At 35.8% G+C, this 21,575-nt stretch overlaps 1 protein-coding gene across 1 annotated transcript in view; it reads left to right on the top strand.

Annotated features, from left to right (window-relative positions):
- Window positions 1-666: 666 nt before the first annotated feature.
- LOC139869268 (uncharacterized) overlaps window positions 667-21,575 on the top strand; it is a 35,832-nt gene continuing 14,923 nt past the window's right edge. The window contains exons 1-3 of the mRNA XM_071857585.1: window positions 667-810; window positions 2,088-3,277; window positions 3,403-3,718. Coding sequence (XP_071713686.1) covers window positions 667-810; window positions 2,088-3,277; window positions 3,403-3,718 — 1,650 coding nt within the window. The remainder of the gene's footprint in view (window positions 811-2,087; window positions 3,278-3,402; window positions 3,719-21,575) is intronic.

The following is a 21,575-nucleotide window of genomic DNA, read 5'->3' as shown; positions in this document are numbered from 1 at the left end:
TTTTAAATGTGAATTATTTATATTTATATGAAATAATTGTGCCGTTGGTCCCTCCATTTTACCCCAAAAAGCTAACAGCGTCCCTCAAGTTTTTTTTTTTTGCTTTCAGCGTCCCTCTATTATCACCTTTTTTGATTACGCGTCCCTCCGTCAACTTTCTGTTAATAAAAGTCCGTTAAGTCATGCCATGTGTCTTGCATGTGAGGGTAAATTCATCTTTTTTTCTTTACTAAAATTGAGGGACCACCGGCGCAAAAAATGAAAAATCTTATAATTTATATATTTTTTATCTATATATTTATTATTTCTATTTATATTTTATTTTATATAATTATTATATAATCACTATATATGGATAGTTCATGCACCTACAATATAACAAATAGTCCCTTTCTTCTTTACTTTTTTCAAAACCCATCAATATAACCGACCCTAAATCAAACACAATCAGGCAATCTCACTAATCAGTATCTATAAATTTCATATATCCCTAAACGCTAAAACAAATCAAGCAATAAATTTGAACTTTAAAAACCAAAAATCACTCTTAATTTCCCCTAAATCCCCATTTCACCAAAACTCTAATTATTCTTCATCACTTTAACAAGCATTATAATCAGAGGCGTGGGCGGTTGGATCTGACGGTGGGCGGTTGGACTACATCTGATGGTGGGTGGTTGCTTATCATCTTCATTGCCATTCATCATCAACATATTTATTTTAAAGAAGGTGATGATAAACCCTAATATATTTGATGTGGAGCTCCGATTGGCCGTCGTAGCAGATTTGGCGATACAAAGGATGGTTATGGTAAATCACGGTTTACGTATTTTGTCTATTTCATAATATATAAGAAGAATAATTATGAGTTGTAGTGCACACATGCTGTAATTACGAGGCTTTGATTGAAGACAATTTGGGGAAAGTGAAATAAAAACGGAAAGAAATGAGTAAAAAGATAAGATTTTTCATTTTTTGCGTTGGTGGTCCCTCGATTTTATTGAAAAAAAGAGTAAAAAGACGAATTTAGAGGGACGCGTAATCAAAAAAGATGATAATAGAGGGAGGGACGCGTAATCAAAAAAGGTGATAATAGAGTGACGTTGAAAGCCAAAAAAAAACTTGAGGGACGCTGTTAGCTTTTTGGGGTAAAATGGAGGGACCAACGACACAATTATTTCTATTTATTTATTTATATTTGGATATTTATAACTATTATTATTATATAATACTCCGTATATAATATAATTTATAAGTTAACATCTTAAATTAACATATGAATCATTTGAAAATTATTCTTAACATAGGAACGTCTCTTTCTCTCTGCCTTGCTCCACCCCAAAAAGCAAACAACCACCTATTACATTTAAACTTAAATTGCTCTTAGCTTGGATCAAATTAGAAACCGTCACCGGCACCATCAAAATCGCAGGAATTTTCCGAACCTGAGAGTATAACTTTCGCCGGCAAACCTCTCGCAACGCGCCACCACGCGCCGCCTCTCAGATCGCCGGAATAGTTCCCGTTTTTTTTTTTTTTTTTTCGCAGGTAATATAACGGAGCCGCTGCTACTTCTTTGCCGTCGGGAGCCGCTGCTGCCGGAACTCCTCCTTCATCCTCATAAGGCTGTGTTTATGTTCTCTGACCCTTAAATTTCTCTTCTCCATAACCTAACTTTTCTGTAGCCAACCTTACTGTACAATTTCTATTTGGTTTTCATAACTTAAACTTTTATGCTGTTTGTCTTTTTCTTTTTTTTTACGCCTTTACAACCTGTGCTTTCCCCGAATTAAGAGTAATATTTTTGTAGCTATAGTATATTAAGTTTCCATCTAATAGATTTTTTTTATAAATTTATTAAGTATTTTCCATTGGGTATAAATTCTTCTTATATATACATATATATATATTTTTTTCCTTTTTTTTCTCTCCTATTTGACTATATTGGATTATATATTATTCTTTTATTGATATGCCGCCTAGTTGTAATTTATATTATAGTATAACTTACATTTATATATCCTTTTTTTAGTTCTAAATATTATAATTTACAATTTATACGAATTTATCTTATTCATATTGTTTAGCTTGTACTTGGTCATCTTTTTAGTGCACAAAGTAACATAGATCCTTCGCATAGTTATGGTCACTTGAGGTCATGTTCTCCTGTTTTAGGGGCGGGTAGGCCTAGAGGGGTTAGAGGAGGTTGTAGGGTAGCCACCGTTGGTAGGATTAGAGTGGGTAGTTTGAATATAGGAACCTTGACTGGTAAGAGGATTGAGCTCGTTGATACCTTTCTTAAGAGTAAGGTAGACATAGTGTGTGTTCAAGAGACTAGATGGAAGGGTGAAGAGGCGATAGAGATTCAGGACTATAAGTTGTGGTACTCGGGTTCTAGGATAGCACGAAACGGGGTAGGTATCTTTTTAGGAAAACTACATAAAGATAACGTTGTTGACGTGGGCAGGTTTAGCGATAGGATTATGTCGGTTAGTTTAATTATTAAGGAGGAGACTTTCACGGTCATTAGTGCATACGCACCTCATGCGGGTTTAGGTGATGCGGAAAAGAAGAGTTTTTGGGAATTGTTAGATGAGGTGGTGAGGGGGTGCCCAGCCGACCATCGACTGATTATAGGTGATGATCTGAATGGACATATAGGAGTGGAGGCAGAAGGTTATGAGGGAGCCCATGGTGGCTTTGGGTTTGGTCCTAGAAATGAAGAGGGGCGCTCAATTCTTGAGTTTGCCATTGCCCACGAGTTGGTGGTAGCAAACTCTTTCTTCAAGAAGAGGGATGCTCAGTTAGCCACATTCCATAGCGGGGGTCGCAGCACCCAGATTGACTTTTTGCTTCTTCGTAAAGGGGAACTTAGGACATGTAAGGACTGTAAGGTCCTTCCAGCTTTGACGTGCTCCTCCCAGCACAGATTGTTGGTCATGGACCTAGTCACTAGGGGAAGAGTTGGCAGGAGGGCTAGGGCTGTACAACCTAGAATCCTTTGGAAGAACCTCTATGGAGCGAATGCGGAGACTTTTAGAGCGATTGTTGTTAATAGATTGAGTGTAGAAGAGGATTACGTTGCCCCTACGGACGCAGACCAGATATGGAATCGCATGGCGTCCACTATCAGAGATGTGGCAAAAGAGACCTTAGGAGTGGCTATAGGGACATCGAGAGCCCATAAGAGTAGAAGAGAGTCGTGGTGGCTTAGTGACGATGTCCAATCGAAAGTCGCGTTAAAGCAGACGAGGTTTAGGGAGCTCATTACTCTTGGGTAGAAGAAAGATATAAAGAAGCTAAGAGAGAAGCTAAGAAGGCCGTAGCAATTGCAAAAGACAAAGCATATGAAGACTTGTATAGAAAACTAGACTCTAAAGAGGGAGCTAATGACATATATAGGATAGCCAAAGCTAGGGAGCGAGGAAGGAGGGACTTAGGTAACATCAAATATATCAAGGATGTAGCAGGGCAAAGTATAGTGAGAGAAGACCTTATTAGGAAAAGATGGGAAGAATATTTTGCATCCCTTTTCGGTAGGGGAAGACCAGAGCGGAACGGTGAACCCCACGAGGTTCAGGAGTTTCAAAACAACTGTTTCTGCACGAGGATTAATCAGGAGGAAGTTAGATTGGCCCTACGAAAGATGGGGAGAAACAAAGCAGTAGGACCAGACCAAATTCCGATTGAGGCGTGGAAGTGCCTAGGAGGTGACGGGGTTAGATGGTTGACAAACCTTTTCAACACGACGTTTAGAAGCGCAAATATGCCTATGGAATGGAGACTCAGTGAGGTTATTCCCATTTACAAGAACAAGGGAGATGCACAATTATGTAGTAACTATAGAGGCATAAAGTTACTCAGTCATACTATGAAGCTTTGGGAAAGAGTGATCGAGACGAGGCTCAGACGCGAGACAAAGGTTTCAGAGAACCAATTCGGCTTCATGCCAGGACGCTCGTCGATGGAAGCGATTCACATAGTTAGAAGCCTTATGGAGAAGTATAGGGAAAAGCAAAAGAACCTACACATGGCGTTCTTAGACTTGGAAAAAGCTTATGACTGTGTCCCGCGTGAGCTGATTTGGAAGACTCTTAATGCTAGGGGAGTCCCAAGTAGATATATAAGATCTATTAGAGATATGTACGAGGGGGCGAAGACTCGTGTACGTACGACGGTAGGAAACACAGAGTTTTTCCCGGTAGAGGTTGGTTTACATCAGGGATCTGCCCTTAGCCCTTATCTTTTCGCTTTGTTCCTAGACGAGTTGACTCATAGGATACAAGACAACATCCCATGGTGCCTGATTTTCGCCGACGATATTGTATTAGTCTCGGATTCTCAGGATGAGCTTAACAGGAGGCTAGAGCAATGGAGGATCGCCTTAGAATCAAATGGCCTACGGATTAGCAGACTTAAATCGGAGTACCTTAGATGCGATTTCAAGGGGGCGAAGAGGAACACGACGATATAGTGGATATCAGAATTGGGGATCAGATTCTACCCCCGCAAGAGTCCTTTAGATATTTAGGCTCGATGCTCCACATTTCGGGAAGGATAGATGAGGATGTGACGCATCGTATACGAGTAGGATGGTTGAAGTGGAGGGCTACGAAAGGGGTGTTGTGCGACAAGAAGGTCCCACTTAAACTGAAAGGTAAATTCTTTAAGGTGGCAATTAGACCAGCCATGTTGTACGGATCAGAGTGTTGGCCAATGACGAAGGCCCAAGAGAGGAGGATGGAGGTGGCAGAAATGAGGATGCTTAGATGGACGTGTGGTAAGACCATGCTAGATATGATACCAAATGGAGTTTTTAGAGAGAAATTGGAAGTTGGGAACATCATCAACAAACTTAGGGAAGGACGACTTAGATGGTTTGGGCATGTTAGGAGGCGCCCACTTTTAGCCCCAGTTAGGAGAGTCGAGACCCTCGCCGTTGGCGGCGTAAGGAGAAGGGGTAGACCTAGACGTAGGATGGAGGATAGATTGAAGCTTGACATGAAAGAGCTCCTACTGACGGAGGACATGACTTCTGATAGGAGCCTGTGGAGGAGTAGAATTAGAATTATTGAGTAGGTTTTTTTTTTTTTTTTTTTTTTTTTTTCATTGTGTTAGTTACTTTTATTATACAACTACATATATAACTATAACCAGATATTCAATAACCACACTATTTATACCCCTCTACATGGTTTATATGCCTTTGTATCTATGTATATGTTTTTAGGCTATATATATGTACCGATGTATATGTTTGTATCTCTATATATATGTATCTATGTATCTAAGTGCATGTATTGGTGTATGTAGGTTTGTCTGTCTTGTATCTGTACCTAGGTATATATATCTACGAATGTATCTATATGTATTTATGTTTAAGCATGAGTTTTTTTTTTTTTTTTTCATGCTTTCGTGTGGTATATATACATCGATGTGTGTGTCTGTGTGGGTGCGTATATGTATATGTATATATCTTGTTTGTCTGTATGTCTACCTGAAATTAAATGGTTATGTGCACTATTTTATTCATGCTCTTTGCCCTACTGTTGTGCATTACTGCTATATGTGTCCCCTTTATGGTTACTGTGTATGGTTGCTTCTTGCTAGGCGCTCATTACTCGTACAGGTACGTATCATTTGCCCTGTCTATTTCGTTCTTATGAGCTCTTCGGGCCGGAGATCCTTTAGGAAGCAATCTCTTTTGCGCTAGAGTAGAGGGAGGGACGACCTTATCTAGGCGCCGGTTCTATACCCGCGGGTGGAGTAGTGACTTCCTTCTAATCTAGGGTGCGAGGAATGATTGTCTACACTCACCTCCCCCATACCCCACTTTCGTTGGATTGGGTAATGTTGTTGTTGTTGTTGTATTACTATTAGGTTAATAATTAAAATTATATTTGATAAAATACTTTATACATTGGTACAGGTTGGGTAAATAATTTATCTATCAACGTCGTGGGAGAGTCATGATATATCAAGCTCGATGCGGGGTAAATCAAACTCGTGAATCCGTGTTCTCCATTAATAACTCGAGGTGTACCCGTTAACCCTCATACTTACATCTTTTACACATTATTATACTTATAATTTTGAACACTCTCGATATATTTCTTAGTTTTGTTGTTGTATTAGCTTTTTTAATTAGTTAGATTATATACTTTTATAACTTGCGGGTCGTTGGTATATGCGGGTTATGAGAAGTGGCTAAAAATTAATCAGTTGACGGGCGAACCAACCTGCCAAGTAAATAAAAAAAAATTGGGCGTGTCGTTTATATAAGGGGTTTGTATGTCGTTCACGGGTGGCATACCTATACACAATTAATAACAACTTATGATTGATTTATATAATTTACAAAATTAATATATATATATATATATATATATATATATATATATATATATATATATATATATATATATATATATATATATATATATATATATCATCAAAGCTGTAGATTCATACATGCAAGTTTAAAACAACTTTATAGACCAAGCGCGTAATTTTGTTTTGATTTTATTGATATACATATCGTGTAAAAAAATATATTTAATTTAACATTGATTTATGCTAAAGTCTCGCGAATGCGCGGGTTATAAACTAGTACTCCTTTAATATAATTACCAAATGTAAGGTGTATAATTTTACTGCTTTTAACCTATTAAAATTTACACATAAAAATTAATTGTACGTCAGCAAATTTAAGGAGCAAATTAAACCAAGTACCTTGACTTTGACTGGTAAGTGAATGACTTTTCAAAACAACCAACCGTTCTGCAATTTGAAATATCTATATAAATTTCAGTAACCTTTTTAACCAAATAAATCGTTCAATGCTTTTTCCATAAAATATCCGCATTTAATAAAACGGTCTTAACAAAACATATTATATGGTTCGTTTGGTTGACTGCTTGAGTCCGGGGTCTGTATATGTCCTTAGAAAAATTGGCGGAGATGACTGGTCCTTATATGGTTCGTTTCTGTTTTTGTTTATGTTCGGTTGCTGCTTATTTGGGTCTTTCATTCCATTTTTTCCGTCGTTGAGTCTTTTATGGGCTTGATGTTGTTGCCGGCGTTGTTGACTTCGGCAAATAGGCCTCGGGTTAGGCGTTCTTGGGTTGCCCGGTGTTTGGTTTGGGTACGCGGCTTCTGAGGAATGATGTTGCGGTTGTGAATACGGGATCGGGTTTATGTATTTGTGTTAGACTTAGGATTGGTGGTTTTATATGTAATCTCTTTTTCAATTTCAATTTCAACGACGCTCGTTTTGTGAGCGTTTGTCAATGAATTTTGGTCGTGTGTGACCAAGTACTCACAATCAATGTAACTCCAATGTACACCACCGGATCTTCTGATCTATATATATATATATATATATATATATATATATATATATATATATATATATATATATATATATATATTAATATTTTCGAAAAAAAAAAAAAAAAAAACATATTATAAAGACCACAAGACACTCAAAACTTTCAACAACTTTAGATGTACTTGTTTACGACTGAACTATTAAATTAAAAGTAAATACGAAATTAATACATAAAATAATATAATACTGTACTATATAACATCCATATATGTAAAAGAAAAAAGACGTTTGACCTTATATAGTCAAAATAAGAGAGTCAAATGTCAAAATCAATGATGCGACATTTAGCGATATAAAGAATCTAGACCGTCCAGATCACTGATCGTAAGTTCCTTATATCGACGATGTCACATCTTTTTTATATTTCGGTAGTCTCTATCACATGTAATCTTAAGCAAAACCTCCTTTGTTATTTCCGCATTTTGTCTTGTATTTTTTTTCTTACGTTACTATAACAACTACTTCGTTGACCTGTAATACGAAGACAATAAACCTTATAAATTTTGATTTTCGTAATTTTATTATATATATATATATATATATATATATATATATATATATATATATATATATATATATATATATATATATATATATATATATATATATATATATATATATATATATATATATATATATATATATAATAAAATTACGAAAATCAAAATTTATAAGGTTTATTGTCTTCGTATTACAGGTCAACGAAGTAGTTGTTATAGTAACGTAAGAAAAAAAATACAAGACAAAATGCGGAAATAACAAAGGAGGTTTTGCTTAAGATTACATGTGATAGAGACTACCGAAATATAAAAAAGATGTGACATCGTCGATATAAGGAACTTACGATCAGTGATCTGGACGGTCTAGATTCTTTATATCGCTAAATGTCGCATCATTGATTTTGACATTTGACTCTCTTATTTTGACTATATAAGGTCAAACGTCTTTTTTCTTTTACATATATGGATGTTATATAGTACAGTATTATATTATTTTATGTATTAATTTCGTATTTACTTTTAATTTAATAGTTCAGTCGTAAACAAGTACATCTAAAGTTGTTGAAAGTTTTGAGTGTCTTGTGGTCTTTATATATATATATATATAGGGGTAGGATCAATGGAGAAGTAACCAATCGGGGGGAAGCAAAAAAAAAAAAAATTCGTTTCTTTTGGAATTTTTTTTTCCGGCATCAAGATCACACGAAAATATGAACATTTAGAAGAGACACTTCGTGATGAATTTTATTATTTAGGCGGGAAAACGATCGATAAAAATAACATTCAAGATAATATTGTTCGTGAAGAATATGAACGTTTTTTTTCTTCATGTTTTGTGAAGTAAAATTTAGCCCGATTTAGAGTTTAGGGTTTAGGGTTTGGTGTTTTGGGTTTATTCCATAAACCTAAAACACCAAACCCTAAACCCTAAACTCTAAACCGTTCGTGTTAAAAACTCAATCTAAACTCTAAATCTAAACCCTAAATTTCTAAACCCTAATATCTAAACCCTAATATCTAAACCCCAATAGCTAAAACCTCAACATACGCTCGAAAAACACGATAATTGTCATATATTACTTCTTCGAGCGTTTTCCCGCCAAAATAAAAACATTTATCACAAAGTTTCTCTACTAAATGTTCATATTTTCATCTCATCTATAATGTTCGTGAACAAAGTTTTTTCAAAAAAAGGAGAAAAAAAAAGGTTTTGCTTCCCCCCGATTGGTTACTTCCCTCTGGATCCTACCACTATATATATATATATATATATATATATATATATATATATATATATATATATATATATATATATATATATATATATATATAGAGAGAGAGAGAGAGAGAGAGAGAGAGAGAGAGATTGTTCAATTATCAATTTAGAAGCAATAAAGTTGCGATAATTTTGAGTCTTTAAATTACATAGATTGTAATGTAATATTGTAATATGTAAGTAGATTCGATCAAAATTAAAAACTAATAGTCTTTAGATTACTATGGCTACGCCTCTATCTCGCAAGTTCGAGTAAGTCGGTAACTTGTTCGAGTGAACTCTATCAATATCTTAACTCGAAAATCAAATTATAACATATGAACAATGTCATCGACAAGAAATTAATTACTTTTCTTTCTTTCTCTCTTTCTTTTATTTATATAAATTTAATTTATTTTAATTTAATTTTTACATTTAAAATTCTATGTCATTAACAAAAAAATTAATTGTTCTTTCTCTCTTTCTTTTATATATATAAATTTATTTTATTTTAATTTTTAAGTTTAAAATACTAAATACTATACTCCATATTATACAACATCATATGATATAGAGATTAAAGATTTGATTAAATAAGCATTATATCTAATCTAAGCCAACTAATTTCAAAGACTAGCTAAGACATGATGGTATCATTATTATTATTATTATTATTATTATTATTATTATTATTATTATTATTATTATAATAAACTTAAAAGTTTTAAAACTTACAAAAAATTAGTGGGAAGCCTAGAGACAATCTGGGCCCCCACACCTCTAGCAATAGCAAAACCTATCCTAGTAAAAATATGAGCAGCAGCACCGGCACCAATATCTTGCGCCATCGAACTCTTCTGAACCCGCTTTAGCAAAGAAACAGCCTCCTTCTCTAATTCCCCAAGGGAAGAAAATGAGAAAGGAATGAAACCATAACCAATCGCCAGACAACTAGATTCGTACTTGACCCGCTTCCGACGAGCCGCATTAATCACAGCACGTCCAGGGACAAAGTCAGAAAGCCCAGACTGTGTCAAAGGAGAAGACCCTGTCAAGTCAACACAAACATCGCGACCACAATCCCAGGAATAAAGTAACACATCTGCAGGTCTGAGGGCCCTGTCGTTCCCTCCAGACAACCCAATGTCAACCTCCTTTCTCGCTGAAATCCCAGATCGATAACAAACATCAACAAGGGAATCCCGGACAATATTATGTCGATGCTTAATACCCACCATACCAGCACAAGACACCGCGTGATCCCCGAAAATATCCCCAGTAAAAACCCTTGAACAGGCAGAACATGCCGTCGAGATAGAGAACAATGGAACACCTAACCGGTAGCACAACACACATCGGTAAGTCTTTGTGTTCATCGTCAGACCCAACCCCAAAATAGGGACTGCCCTTAGCCAAGCAGAGGTGTGATCACTCTGCTGTGATTTCCATAAGGCTAATTGTCGGGGAGATAACGAAAAAGTGGATTCTGCAGAAGCGGTAACCTTTGTGAAATAAACATCTGCCAATTTCTTCATGAGTATTGGGGCAGCGACCTCACTCGGATTACCTAAAATAATTATTATTATTTTTATTATTGTATTCTCCTAAAATATTCAAATAATGTTATAATTCCATCAAGGAGCTCTACTATTAAAAGTTTTGTCACGCCTTCGTCAATTGCTTTAAATTTTACTTTTGCAAATATATTATTTATTTATATTTCTTTTTGATAACAAACTGAAATTGAATTATATTAGATAAAAAAGATTTAATGTTGAGTATAACTTTGAGTTAGAACTAATAACGTGTGAAATATAGATTCAACAATCTATTTGATCAACAATTGAAGCTAAACTCTATCACAACTCATGACATTACACATATACAATCCAATCAAAACTAACACATGCAACTAAAACTGAAACTCCTCAAACAAGTTCACCCAACCTAAGTGGGAGCGGAAACGTCTTCGAATACTCGATAACGACATATATCCAATTGTATCCAATGGCAACATGCATCACAAATCGCATCTAAGCCGAACTAGGAGTCACCCTAACTATATCTAGAAGTACCATAACGTTACAAACACATTGCTAAGTAAAAATGATAAAAACAGAACTCGATGAGTAACCCAACCAAAAGTTGAATAACCTCACGGGGATTGAAAATTATCAACGGATGTCTGCAGAGCATTCTTAAAACCCATGAGCCACAACACCACGAAAAGAAACACGAAAGGGGTATAGCGTCTATTGTCATACCCCCAAATAGGGCCGAGGAAATATGTGAAATGTCCCGTTCTTATTGATTAAAAACGTTCCATATTAATTGATTTCGTTGCGAGGTTTTGACCTCTATATGAGACGTTTTTCAAAGACTGCATTCATTTTAAAACAAACCATAACCTTTATTTCATCAATAAAGGTTTAAAAAGCTTTACGTAGATTATCAAATAATGATAATCTAAAATATCCTGTTTACACACGACCATTACATAATGGTTTACAATACAAATATGTTACAACAAAATAAGTTTCTTGAATGCAGTTTTTACACAATATCATACAAGCATGGACTCCAAATCTCGTCCTTATTTAAGTATGCGACAGCGGAAGCTCTTAATAATCACCTGAGAATAAACATGCTTAAAACATCAACAAAAATGTTGGTGAGTTATAGGTTTAACCTATATATATCAAATCATAATAATAGACCACAAGATTTCATATTTCAATACACATCCCATACATAGAGATAAAAATCATTCATATGGTGAACACCTGGTAACCGACATTAACAAGATGCATATATAAGAATATCCCCATCATTCCGGGACACCCTTCGGATATGATATAAATTTCGAAGTACTAAAGCATCCAGTACTTTGGATGGGGTTTGTTAGGCCCAATAGATCTATCTTTAGGATTCGCGTCAATTAGGGTGTCTGTTCCCTAATTCTTAGATTACCAGACTTAATAAAAAGGGGCATATTCGATTTCGATAATTCAACCATAGAATGTAGTTTCACGTACTTGTGTCTATTTTGTAAATCATTTATAAAACCTGCATGTATTCTCATCCCAAAAAGATTAGATTTTAAAAGTGGGACTATAACTCACTTTCACAGATTTTTACTTCGTCGGGAAGTAAGACTTGGCCACTGGTTGATTCACGAACCTATAACAATATATACATATATATCAAAGTATGTTCAAAATATATTTACAACACTTTTAATATATTTTGATGTTTTAAGTTTATTAAGTCAGCTGTCCTCGTTAGTAACCTACAACTAGTTGTCCACAGTTAGATGTACAGAAATAAATCGATAAATATTATCTTGAATCAATCCACGACCCAGTGTATACGTATCTCAGTATTGATCACAACTCAAACTATATATATTTTGGAATCAACCTCAACCCTGTATAGCTAACTCCAACATTCACATATAGAGTGTCTATGGTTGTTCCGAAATATATATAGATGTGTCGACATGATAGGTCGAAACATTGTATACGTGTCTATGGTATCTCAAGATTACATAATATATAATACAAGTTGATTAAGTTATGGTTGGAATAGATTTGTTACCAATTTTCACGTAGCTAAAATGAGAAAAATTATCCAATCTTGTTTTACCCATAACTTCTTCATTTTAAATCCGTTTTGAGTGAATCAAATTGCTATGGTTTCATATTGAACTCTATTTTATGAATCTAAACAAAAAAAGTATAGGTTTCTAGTCGGAAAAATAAGTTACAAGTCGTTTTTGTAAAGGTAGTCATTTCAGTCGAAAGAACGACGTCTAGATGACCATTTTAGAAAACATACTTCCACTTTGAGTTTAACCATAATTTTTGGATATAGTTTCATGTTCATAATAAAAATAATTTTCTCAGAATAACAACTTTTAAATCAAAGTTTATCATAGTTTTTAATTAACTAACCCAAAACAGCCCGCGGTGTTACTACGACGGCGTAAATCCGGTTTTACGGTGTTTTTCGTGTTTCCAGGTTTTAAATCATTAAGTTAGCATATCATATAGATATAGAACATGTGTTTAGTTGATTTTAAAAGTCAAGTTAGAAGGATTAACTTTTGTTTGCGAACAAGTTTAGAATTAACTAAACTATGTTCTAGTGATTACAAGTTTAAACCTTCGAATAAGATAGCTTTATATGTATGAATCGAATGATGTTATGAACATCATTACTACCTTAAGTTCCTTGGATGAACCTACTGGAAAAGAGAAAAATGGATCTAGCTTCAATGGATCCTTGGATGGCTCAAAGTTCTTGAAGCAAAATCATGACACGAAAACAAGTTCAAGTAAGATCATCACTTGAAATAAGATTGTTATAGTTATAGAAATTGAACCAAAGTTTGAATATGATTATTACCTTGTATTAGAATGATAACCTACTGTAAGAAACAAAGATTTCTTGAGGTTGGATGATCACCTTACAAGATTGGAAGTGAGCTAGCAAACTTGAAAGTATTCTTGATTTTATGAAACTAGAACTTTTGGAATTTATGAAGAACACTTAGAACTTGAAGATAGAACTTGAGAGAGTTCAATTAGATGAAGAAAATTGAAGAATGAAAGTGTTTGTAGGTGTTTTTGGTCGTTGGTGTATGGATTAGATATAAAGGATATGTAATTTTGTTTTCATGTAAATAAGTCATGAATGATTACTCATATTTTTGTAATTTTATGAGATATTTCATGCTAGTTGCCAAATGATGGTTCCCACATGTGTTAGGTGACTCACATGGGCTGCTAAGAGCTGATCATTGGAGTGTATATACCAATAGTACATACATCTAAAAGCTGTGTATTGTACGAGTACGAATACGGGTGCATACGAGTAGAATTGTTGATGAAACTGAACGAGGATGTAATTGTAAGCATTTTTGTTAAGTAGAAGTATTTTGATAAGTGTCTTGAAGTATTTCAAAAGTGTATGAATACATATTAAAACACTACATGTATATACATTTTAACAGAGTCGTTAAGTCATCGTTAGTCGTTACATGTAAGTGTTGTTTTGAAACCTTTAGGTTAACGATCTTGTTAAATGTTGTTAACCCAATGTTTATAATATCAAAAGAGATTTTAAATTATTATATTATCATGATATTATGATGTACGAATATCTCTTAATATGATATATATACATTAAATGTCGTTACAACGATAAACGTTACATATATGTCTCGTTTCAAAATCATTAAGTTAGTAGTCTTGTTTTTACATATGTAGTTCATTGTTAATATAATTAATGATATGTTTACTTATCATAATATCATGTTAACTATATATATAACCATATATATGTCATCATATAGTTTTTTTACAAGTTTTAACGTTCGTGAATCACCGGTCAACTTGGGTGGTCAATTGTCTATATGAAACATATTTCAATTAATCAAGTCTTAACAAGTTTGATTGCTTAACATGTTGGAAACATTTAATCATGTAAACATCAATCTCAATTAATATATATAAACATGGAAAAGTTCGGGTCACTACAGTACCTACCCGTTAAATAAATTTCGTCCCGAAATTTTAAGCTGTTGAAGGTGTTGACGAATCTTCTGGAAATAGATGCGGGTATTTCTTCTTCATCTGATCTTCACGCTCCCAGGTGAACTCGGGTCCTCTACGAGCATTCCATCGAACCTTAACAATTGGTATCTTGTTTTGCTTAAGTCTTTTAACCTCACGATCCATTATTTCGACGGGTTCTTCGATGAATTGGAGTTTTTCGTTGATTTGGATTTCATCTAACGGAATAGTGAGATCTTCTTTAGCAAAACATTTCTTCAAATTCGAGACGTGGAAAGTGTTATGTACAGCCGCGAGTTGTTGAGGTAACTCAAGTCGGTAAGCTACTGGTCCGACACGATCAATAATCTTGAATGGTCCAATATACCTTGGATTTAATTTCCCTCGTTTACCAAATCGAACAACGCCTTTCCAAGGTGAAACTTTAAGCATGACCATCTCTCCAATTTCAAATTCTATATCTTTTCTTTTAATGTCAGCGTAGCTCTTTTGTCGACTTTGGGCGGTTTTCAACCGTTGTTGAATTTGGATGATCTTCTCGGTAGTTTCTTGTATAATCTCCGGACCCGTAATCTGTCTATCCCCCACCTCACTCCAACAAATCGGAGACCTGCACTTTCTACCATAAAGTGCTTCAAACGGCGCCATCTCAATGCTTGAATGGTAGCTGTTGTTGTAGGAAAATTCTGCTAACGGTAGATGTCGATCCCAACTGTTTCCGAAATCAATAACACATGCTCGTAGCATGTCTTCAAGCGTTTGTATCGTCCTTTCGCTCTGCCCATCAGTTTGTGGATGATAGGCAGTACTCATGTCTAGACGAGTTCCTAATGCTTGCTGTAATGTCTGCCAGAATCTTGAAATAAATCTGCCATCCCTATCAGAGATAATAGAGATTGGTATTCCATGTCTGGAGACGACTTCCTTCAAATACAGTCGTGCTAACTTCTCCATCTTGTCATCTTCTCTTATTGGTAGGAAGTGTGCTGATTTGGTGAGACGATCAACTATTACCCAAATAGTATCAAAACCACTTGCAGTCCTTGGCAATTTAGTGATGAAATCCATGGTAATGTTTTCCCATTTCCATTCCGGGATTTCGGGTTGTTGAAGTAGACCTGATGGTTTCTGATGCTCAGCTTTGACCTTAGAACACGTCAAACATTCTCCTACGTATTTAGCAACATCGGCTTTCATACCCGGCCACCAAAAATGTTTCTTGAGATCCTTGTACATCTTCCCCGTTCCAGGATGTATTGAGTATCTGGTTTTATGAGCTTCTCTAAGTACCATTTCTCTCATATCTCCAAATTTTGGTACCCAAATCCTTTCATCCCTATACCGGGTTCCGTCTTCTCGAATATTAAGATGCTTCTCCGATCCTTTGGGTATTTCATCCTTTAAATTTTTCTCTTTTAAAACTCCTTGTTGCGCCTCCTTTATTTGAGTAGTAAGGTTATTATGAATCATTATATTCATAGATTTTACTCGAATGGGTTCTCTGTCCTTCCTGCTCAAGGAATCGGCTACCACATTTGCCTTCCCCGGGTGGTAACGAATCTCAAAGTCGTAATCATTCAACAATTCAATCCACCTACGCTGCCTCATATTCAGTTGTTTCTGATTAAATATGTGTTGAAGACTTTTGTGGTCGGTATATATAATACTTTTGACCCCATATAAGTAGTGCCTCCAAGTCTTTAATGCAAAAACAACCGCGCCTAATTCCAAATCATGCGTCGTATAATTTTGTTCGTGAATCTTCAATTGTCTAGACGCATAAGCAATCACCTTCGTTCGTTGCATTAATACACAACCGAGACCTTGCTTTGATGCATCACAATAAATCACAAAATCATCATTCCCTTCAGGCAATGACAATATAGGAGCCGTAGTTAGCTTTTTCTTCAATAACTGAAACGCTTTCTCTTGTTCATCATTCCATTCAAATTTCTTCCCTTTATGCGTTAATGCAGTCAAGGGTTTTGCTATTCTGGAAAAGTCTTGGATGAACCTTCTGTAGTAACCAGCTAGTCCTAAAAACTGGCGTATGTGTTTCGGAGTTTTCGGGGTTTCCCACTTTTCAACAGTTTCTATCTTTGCCTGATCCACCTTAATACCTTCTTTGTTCACTATGTGACCGAGGAATTGAACTTCTTCCAACCAAAATGCACACTTTGAAAACTTAGCGTACAATTCTTCCTTCCTCAATACTTCTAACACCTTTCTCAAATGTTCACCGTGTTCTTGGTCATTCTTTGAGTAAATAAGTATGTCATCAATGAAAACAATGACAAACTTGTCAAGGTATGGTCCACACACTCGGTTCATAAGGTCCATGAACACAGCTGGTGCATTAGTTAAACCAAACGGCATGACCATAAACTCGTAATGACCGTAACGTGTTCTGAAAGCAGTCTTTGGAATATCATCTTCTTTCACCCGCATTTGATGATACCCGGAACGTAAGTCAATCTTTGAATAAACAGACGAGCCTTGTAGTTGATCAAATAAGTCGTCGATTCTCGGTAGTGGGTAGCGGTTCTTGATGGTAAGTTTGTTCAACTCTCGGTAGTCGATACACAACCTGAATGTACCATCTTTCTTCTTGACAAACAAAACAGGAGCTCCCCACGGTGATGTGCTTGGTCGAATGAAACCACGCTCTAAAAGTTCTTGTAATTGGATTTGCAGTTCTTTCATCTCGCTGGGTGCGAGTCTGTAAGGAGCACGAGCTATTGGTGCAGCTCCTGGTACAAGATCTATTTGAAATTCAACGGATCGATGTGGGGGTAATCCCGGTAATTCTTTCGGAAATACATCGGGAAATTCTTTTGCAATGGGAACATCATTGATGCTCTTTTCTTCAGTTTGTACTTTCTCGACGTGTGCTAGAACAGCATAGCAACCTTTTCTTATTAGTTTTTGTGCCTTCAAATTACTAATAAGATGTAGCTTCGTGTTGCCCTTTTCTCCATACACCATTAAGGGTTTTCCTTTTTCTCGTATAATGCGAATTGCATTTTTGTAACAATCGATCTCTGCTTTCACTTCTTTCAACCAGTCCATACCGATTATCACATCAAAACTCCCTAACTCTACTGGTATCAAATCAATCTTAAATGTTTCGCTAACTAGTTTAATTTCTCGATTCCGACATATATTATCTGCTGAAATTAATTTACCATTTGCTAATTCGAGTAAAAATTTACTATCCAAAGGCGTCAATGGACAACTTAATTTAGCACAAAAATCTCTACTCATATAGCTTCTATCCGCACCCGAATCAAATAAAACGTAAGCAGATTTATTGTCAATAAGAAACGTACCCGTAACAAGCTCCGGGTCTTCCTGTGCCTCTACCGCATTAATATTGAAAACTCTTCCACGGCCTTGTCCATTCGTGTTCTCCTGGTTCGGGCAATTTCTAATAATGTGGCCTGGTTTTCCACATTTATAACAAACTACATTGGCATAACTTGCTCCGACACTACTTGCTCCGCCATTACTCGTTCCGACACCATTTGTTCCTTTCGTTCTATTAACCCCTGGTCCGTAGACCTCACACTTCACCGCGCTATGACCATTTCTTTTACACTTGTTGCAAAATTTGGTGCAGAACCCCGAGTGATTCTTTTCACACCTTTGGCATAGTTGCTTCTGATTGTTGTTGTTGTTGCGGTTATTATTGTTGTTGGGATGATTGTTGTAGTTGCTGTTGTTGTTGTTGTTGTTGTTGTTGTTGTTGGGCCGTTTGTTGTAGTTGCGATTGATGTTGCGATTGTTGTTGTTGTTGTATTGGTGATTCTTATCACCATTTTCCTCCCACTTTCTTTTGACTTGCTTCACATTGGCCTCTTCAGCAGTCTGTTCTTTAATTCTTTCTTCAATCTGGTTCACTAGTTTGTGAGCCATTCTACATGCCTGTTGTATGGAGGCGGGCTCGTGTGAACTTATATCTTCTTGGATTCTTTCTGGTAATCCTTTCACAAATGCGTCGATCTTCTCTTCCTCATCTTCGAATGCTCCCGGACACAATAGGCACAATTCTGTGAATCGTCTTTCGTACGTGGTAATATCAAATCCTTGGGTTCGTAACCCTCTAAGTTCTGTCTTGAGCTTATTGACCTCGGTTCTGGGACGGTACTTCTCGTTCATCAAGTGCTTGAATGCTGACCACGGTAGTGCGTACGCATCATCTTGTCCCACTTGCTCTAGATAGGTATTCCACCATGTTAACGCAGAACCTGTGAAGGTATGCGTAGCGTACTTCACTTTGTCCTCTTCAGTACACTTACTTATGGCAAACACCGATTCAACCTTCTCGGTCCACCGTTTCAATCCGATCGGTCCTTCGGTTCCATCAAATTCCAAAGGTTTGCAGGCAGTGAATTCTTTGTAGGTGCATCCTACACGATTTCCTGTACTGCTAGATCCAAGGTTATTGTTGGTATGTAGCGCAGCCTGTACTGCGGCTATGTTTGAAGCTAGAAAAGTACGGAATTCCTCTTCATTCATATTCACGGTGTGTCGAGTAGTCGGTGCCATTTCCTTCAAAATAGTTAAATGGAACAAGTTAATCATACAGAATATTAAGAGTAGTTAATAGTATTTCGTAGCATAATATGAACTCATTTATAAAAGCTTTTTCTTCATATTAGCGTTTTATAAGTTTAAATTCGGGTAGTACCTACCCGTTAAGTTCATACTTAGTAGCTAATATACAATTCAACTACTACAATTCTATATGAAAAACTGATTATAATAATATTTCGCGTTCAAACTTTTATACAATATTTTACAAACTTACAATACCGCTTATTTTACATAAAGCATGAAATATAGCACACAATAACTTTGATACAAGATAGTTGTGAAGACAATTCTAGCTAGTACACAAGTCGTTCAGCAAAGGCAATAAAGACACGTAATTCATACGTCCAGAAACAAGTCATGCATTCTGGTTTTACTAGGACTACTTCCCATCCTTGGTCTTGTGCAACATAACCGTTATGGCCGTTGATAAGACAGCGTGTTGTAACGTCATCAAAGGGACGAGGGTTACGTAATGTCCAACAGTCCCGTAATAATCTAAAAACCTCATTTCTTACCCCAATTACCGACTCCGTCACTTGTGGAAACGTTTTGTTTAATAGTTGTAGCCCGATGTTCTTGTTCTCACTTTGGTGAGAAGCGAACATTACTAATCCGTAAGCATAACATGCTTCTTTATGTTGCATGTTAGCCGCTTTTTCTAAATCACGAAGTCCAATATTCGGATATATTGAGTCAAAATAATTTCTTAACCCGTTGCGTAAAATAGCATTTGGGTTCCCCGCAATATATGCGTCAAAGTAAACACATCGTAACTTATGGGTTTCCCAATGTGATATCCCCCATCTTTCAAACGAAAGTCTCTTATAAACCAAGACATTCTTGGAACGTTCTTTGAATGTCTTACAAACTGATCTCGCCTTAAATAGTTGTGCCGAAGAATTCTGGCCGACTCTAGACAAGATTTCATCAATCATGTCTCCGGGTAGGTCTCTTAAAATATTGGATTGTCTATCCATTTTGTGTTTTTAAACTGTAAAATAGACAAGAGTTAGATTCATAAAAAAAATACTTATTAATACAAGCAATTTTTACATATATCATAAAGCATAAGAACACTATATTCCATATATTACACCACACGAATACAACTATCTTATTCCGACTCGCTCGTTTCTTCTTCTTCGGTTTTGGTTCGTTTTGCCAAGTTTCTAGGGATATATGATGTTCCCCTAATACGAGCCGTCGTTGTCCACATTGGTTTAGAAAAACCTGGAGGTTTAGAGGTTCCCGGGTCATTGTTACAACTTAAGGACTTCGGGGGTTGACGATACATATACAGTTCATCGGGGTTGGAATTAGATTTCTCTATTTTTATGCATTTTCCCTTATTATTTTCTTTTGCCTTTTTAAATTCAGTTGGGGTAATTTCTATAACATCATCGGAATTCTCGTCGGAATCCGATTCATCGGAGAATTTGTAATCCTCCCAATATTTTGCTTCCTTGGCGGAAACACCATTGACCATAATTAACCTTAGTCGGTTGGTTGAGGATTTTCTTTTACTTAACCGTTTTATTATTTCCCCCACCGTTTCTACTTCTTCATCCGGTTCCGATTCTTCTTCCGGTTCCGATTCTTCTTCTGGTTCCGACTCTTCTTCCGGTTCCTCTTCGGGAACTTGTGAATCAGTCCACGAATCATTCCAATTTACATTTGACTCTTCATTATTATTAGGTGAGTCAATGGGACTTGTTCTAGAGGTAGACATCTATCACATAATATCAAGCGCGTTAAGAGATTAATATATCACATAATATTCACATGTTAAAAATATATAGTTTCCAACAAAATTTGTTAAGCAATCATTTTTCAAGTAAACACGGTCGAAGTCCAGACTCACTAATGCATCCTAACAAACTCAATAAGACACACTAATGCAAAGTTCTGGTTCTCTAAGACCAATGCTCGGATACCAACTGAAATGTCCCGTTCTTATTGATTAAAAACGTTCCATATTAATTGATTTCGTTGCGAGGTTTTGACCTCTATATGAGACGTTTTTCAAAGACTGCATTCATTTTAAAACAAACCATAACCTTTATTTCATCAATAAAGGTTTAAAAAGCTTTACGTAGATTATCAAATAATGATAATCTAAAATATCCTGTTTACACACGACCATTACATAATGGTTTACAATACAAATATGTTACAACAAAATAAGTTTCTTGAATGCAGTTTTTACACAATATCATACAAGCATGGACTCCAAATCTCGTCCTTATTTAAGTATGCGA

Source organism: Rutidosis leptorrhynchoides, chromosome 9 (genome assembly GCF_046630445.1).
Source record: "Rutidosis leptorrhynchoides isolate AG116_Rl617_1_P2 chromosome 9, CSIRO_AGI_Rlap_v1, whole genome shotgun sequence".
Taxonomy (NCBI): Eukaryota; Viridiplantae; Streptophyta; class Magnoliopsida; order Asterales; family Asteraceae; genus Rutidosis; species Rutidosis leptorrhynchoides.
The sequence above is the reverse complement of the archived record's forward strand: the minus strand, read 5'-3'. Positions and strand labels throughout refer to the sequence as shown.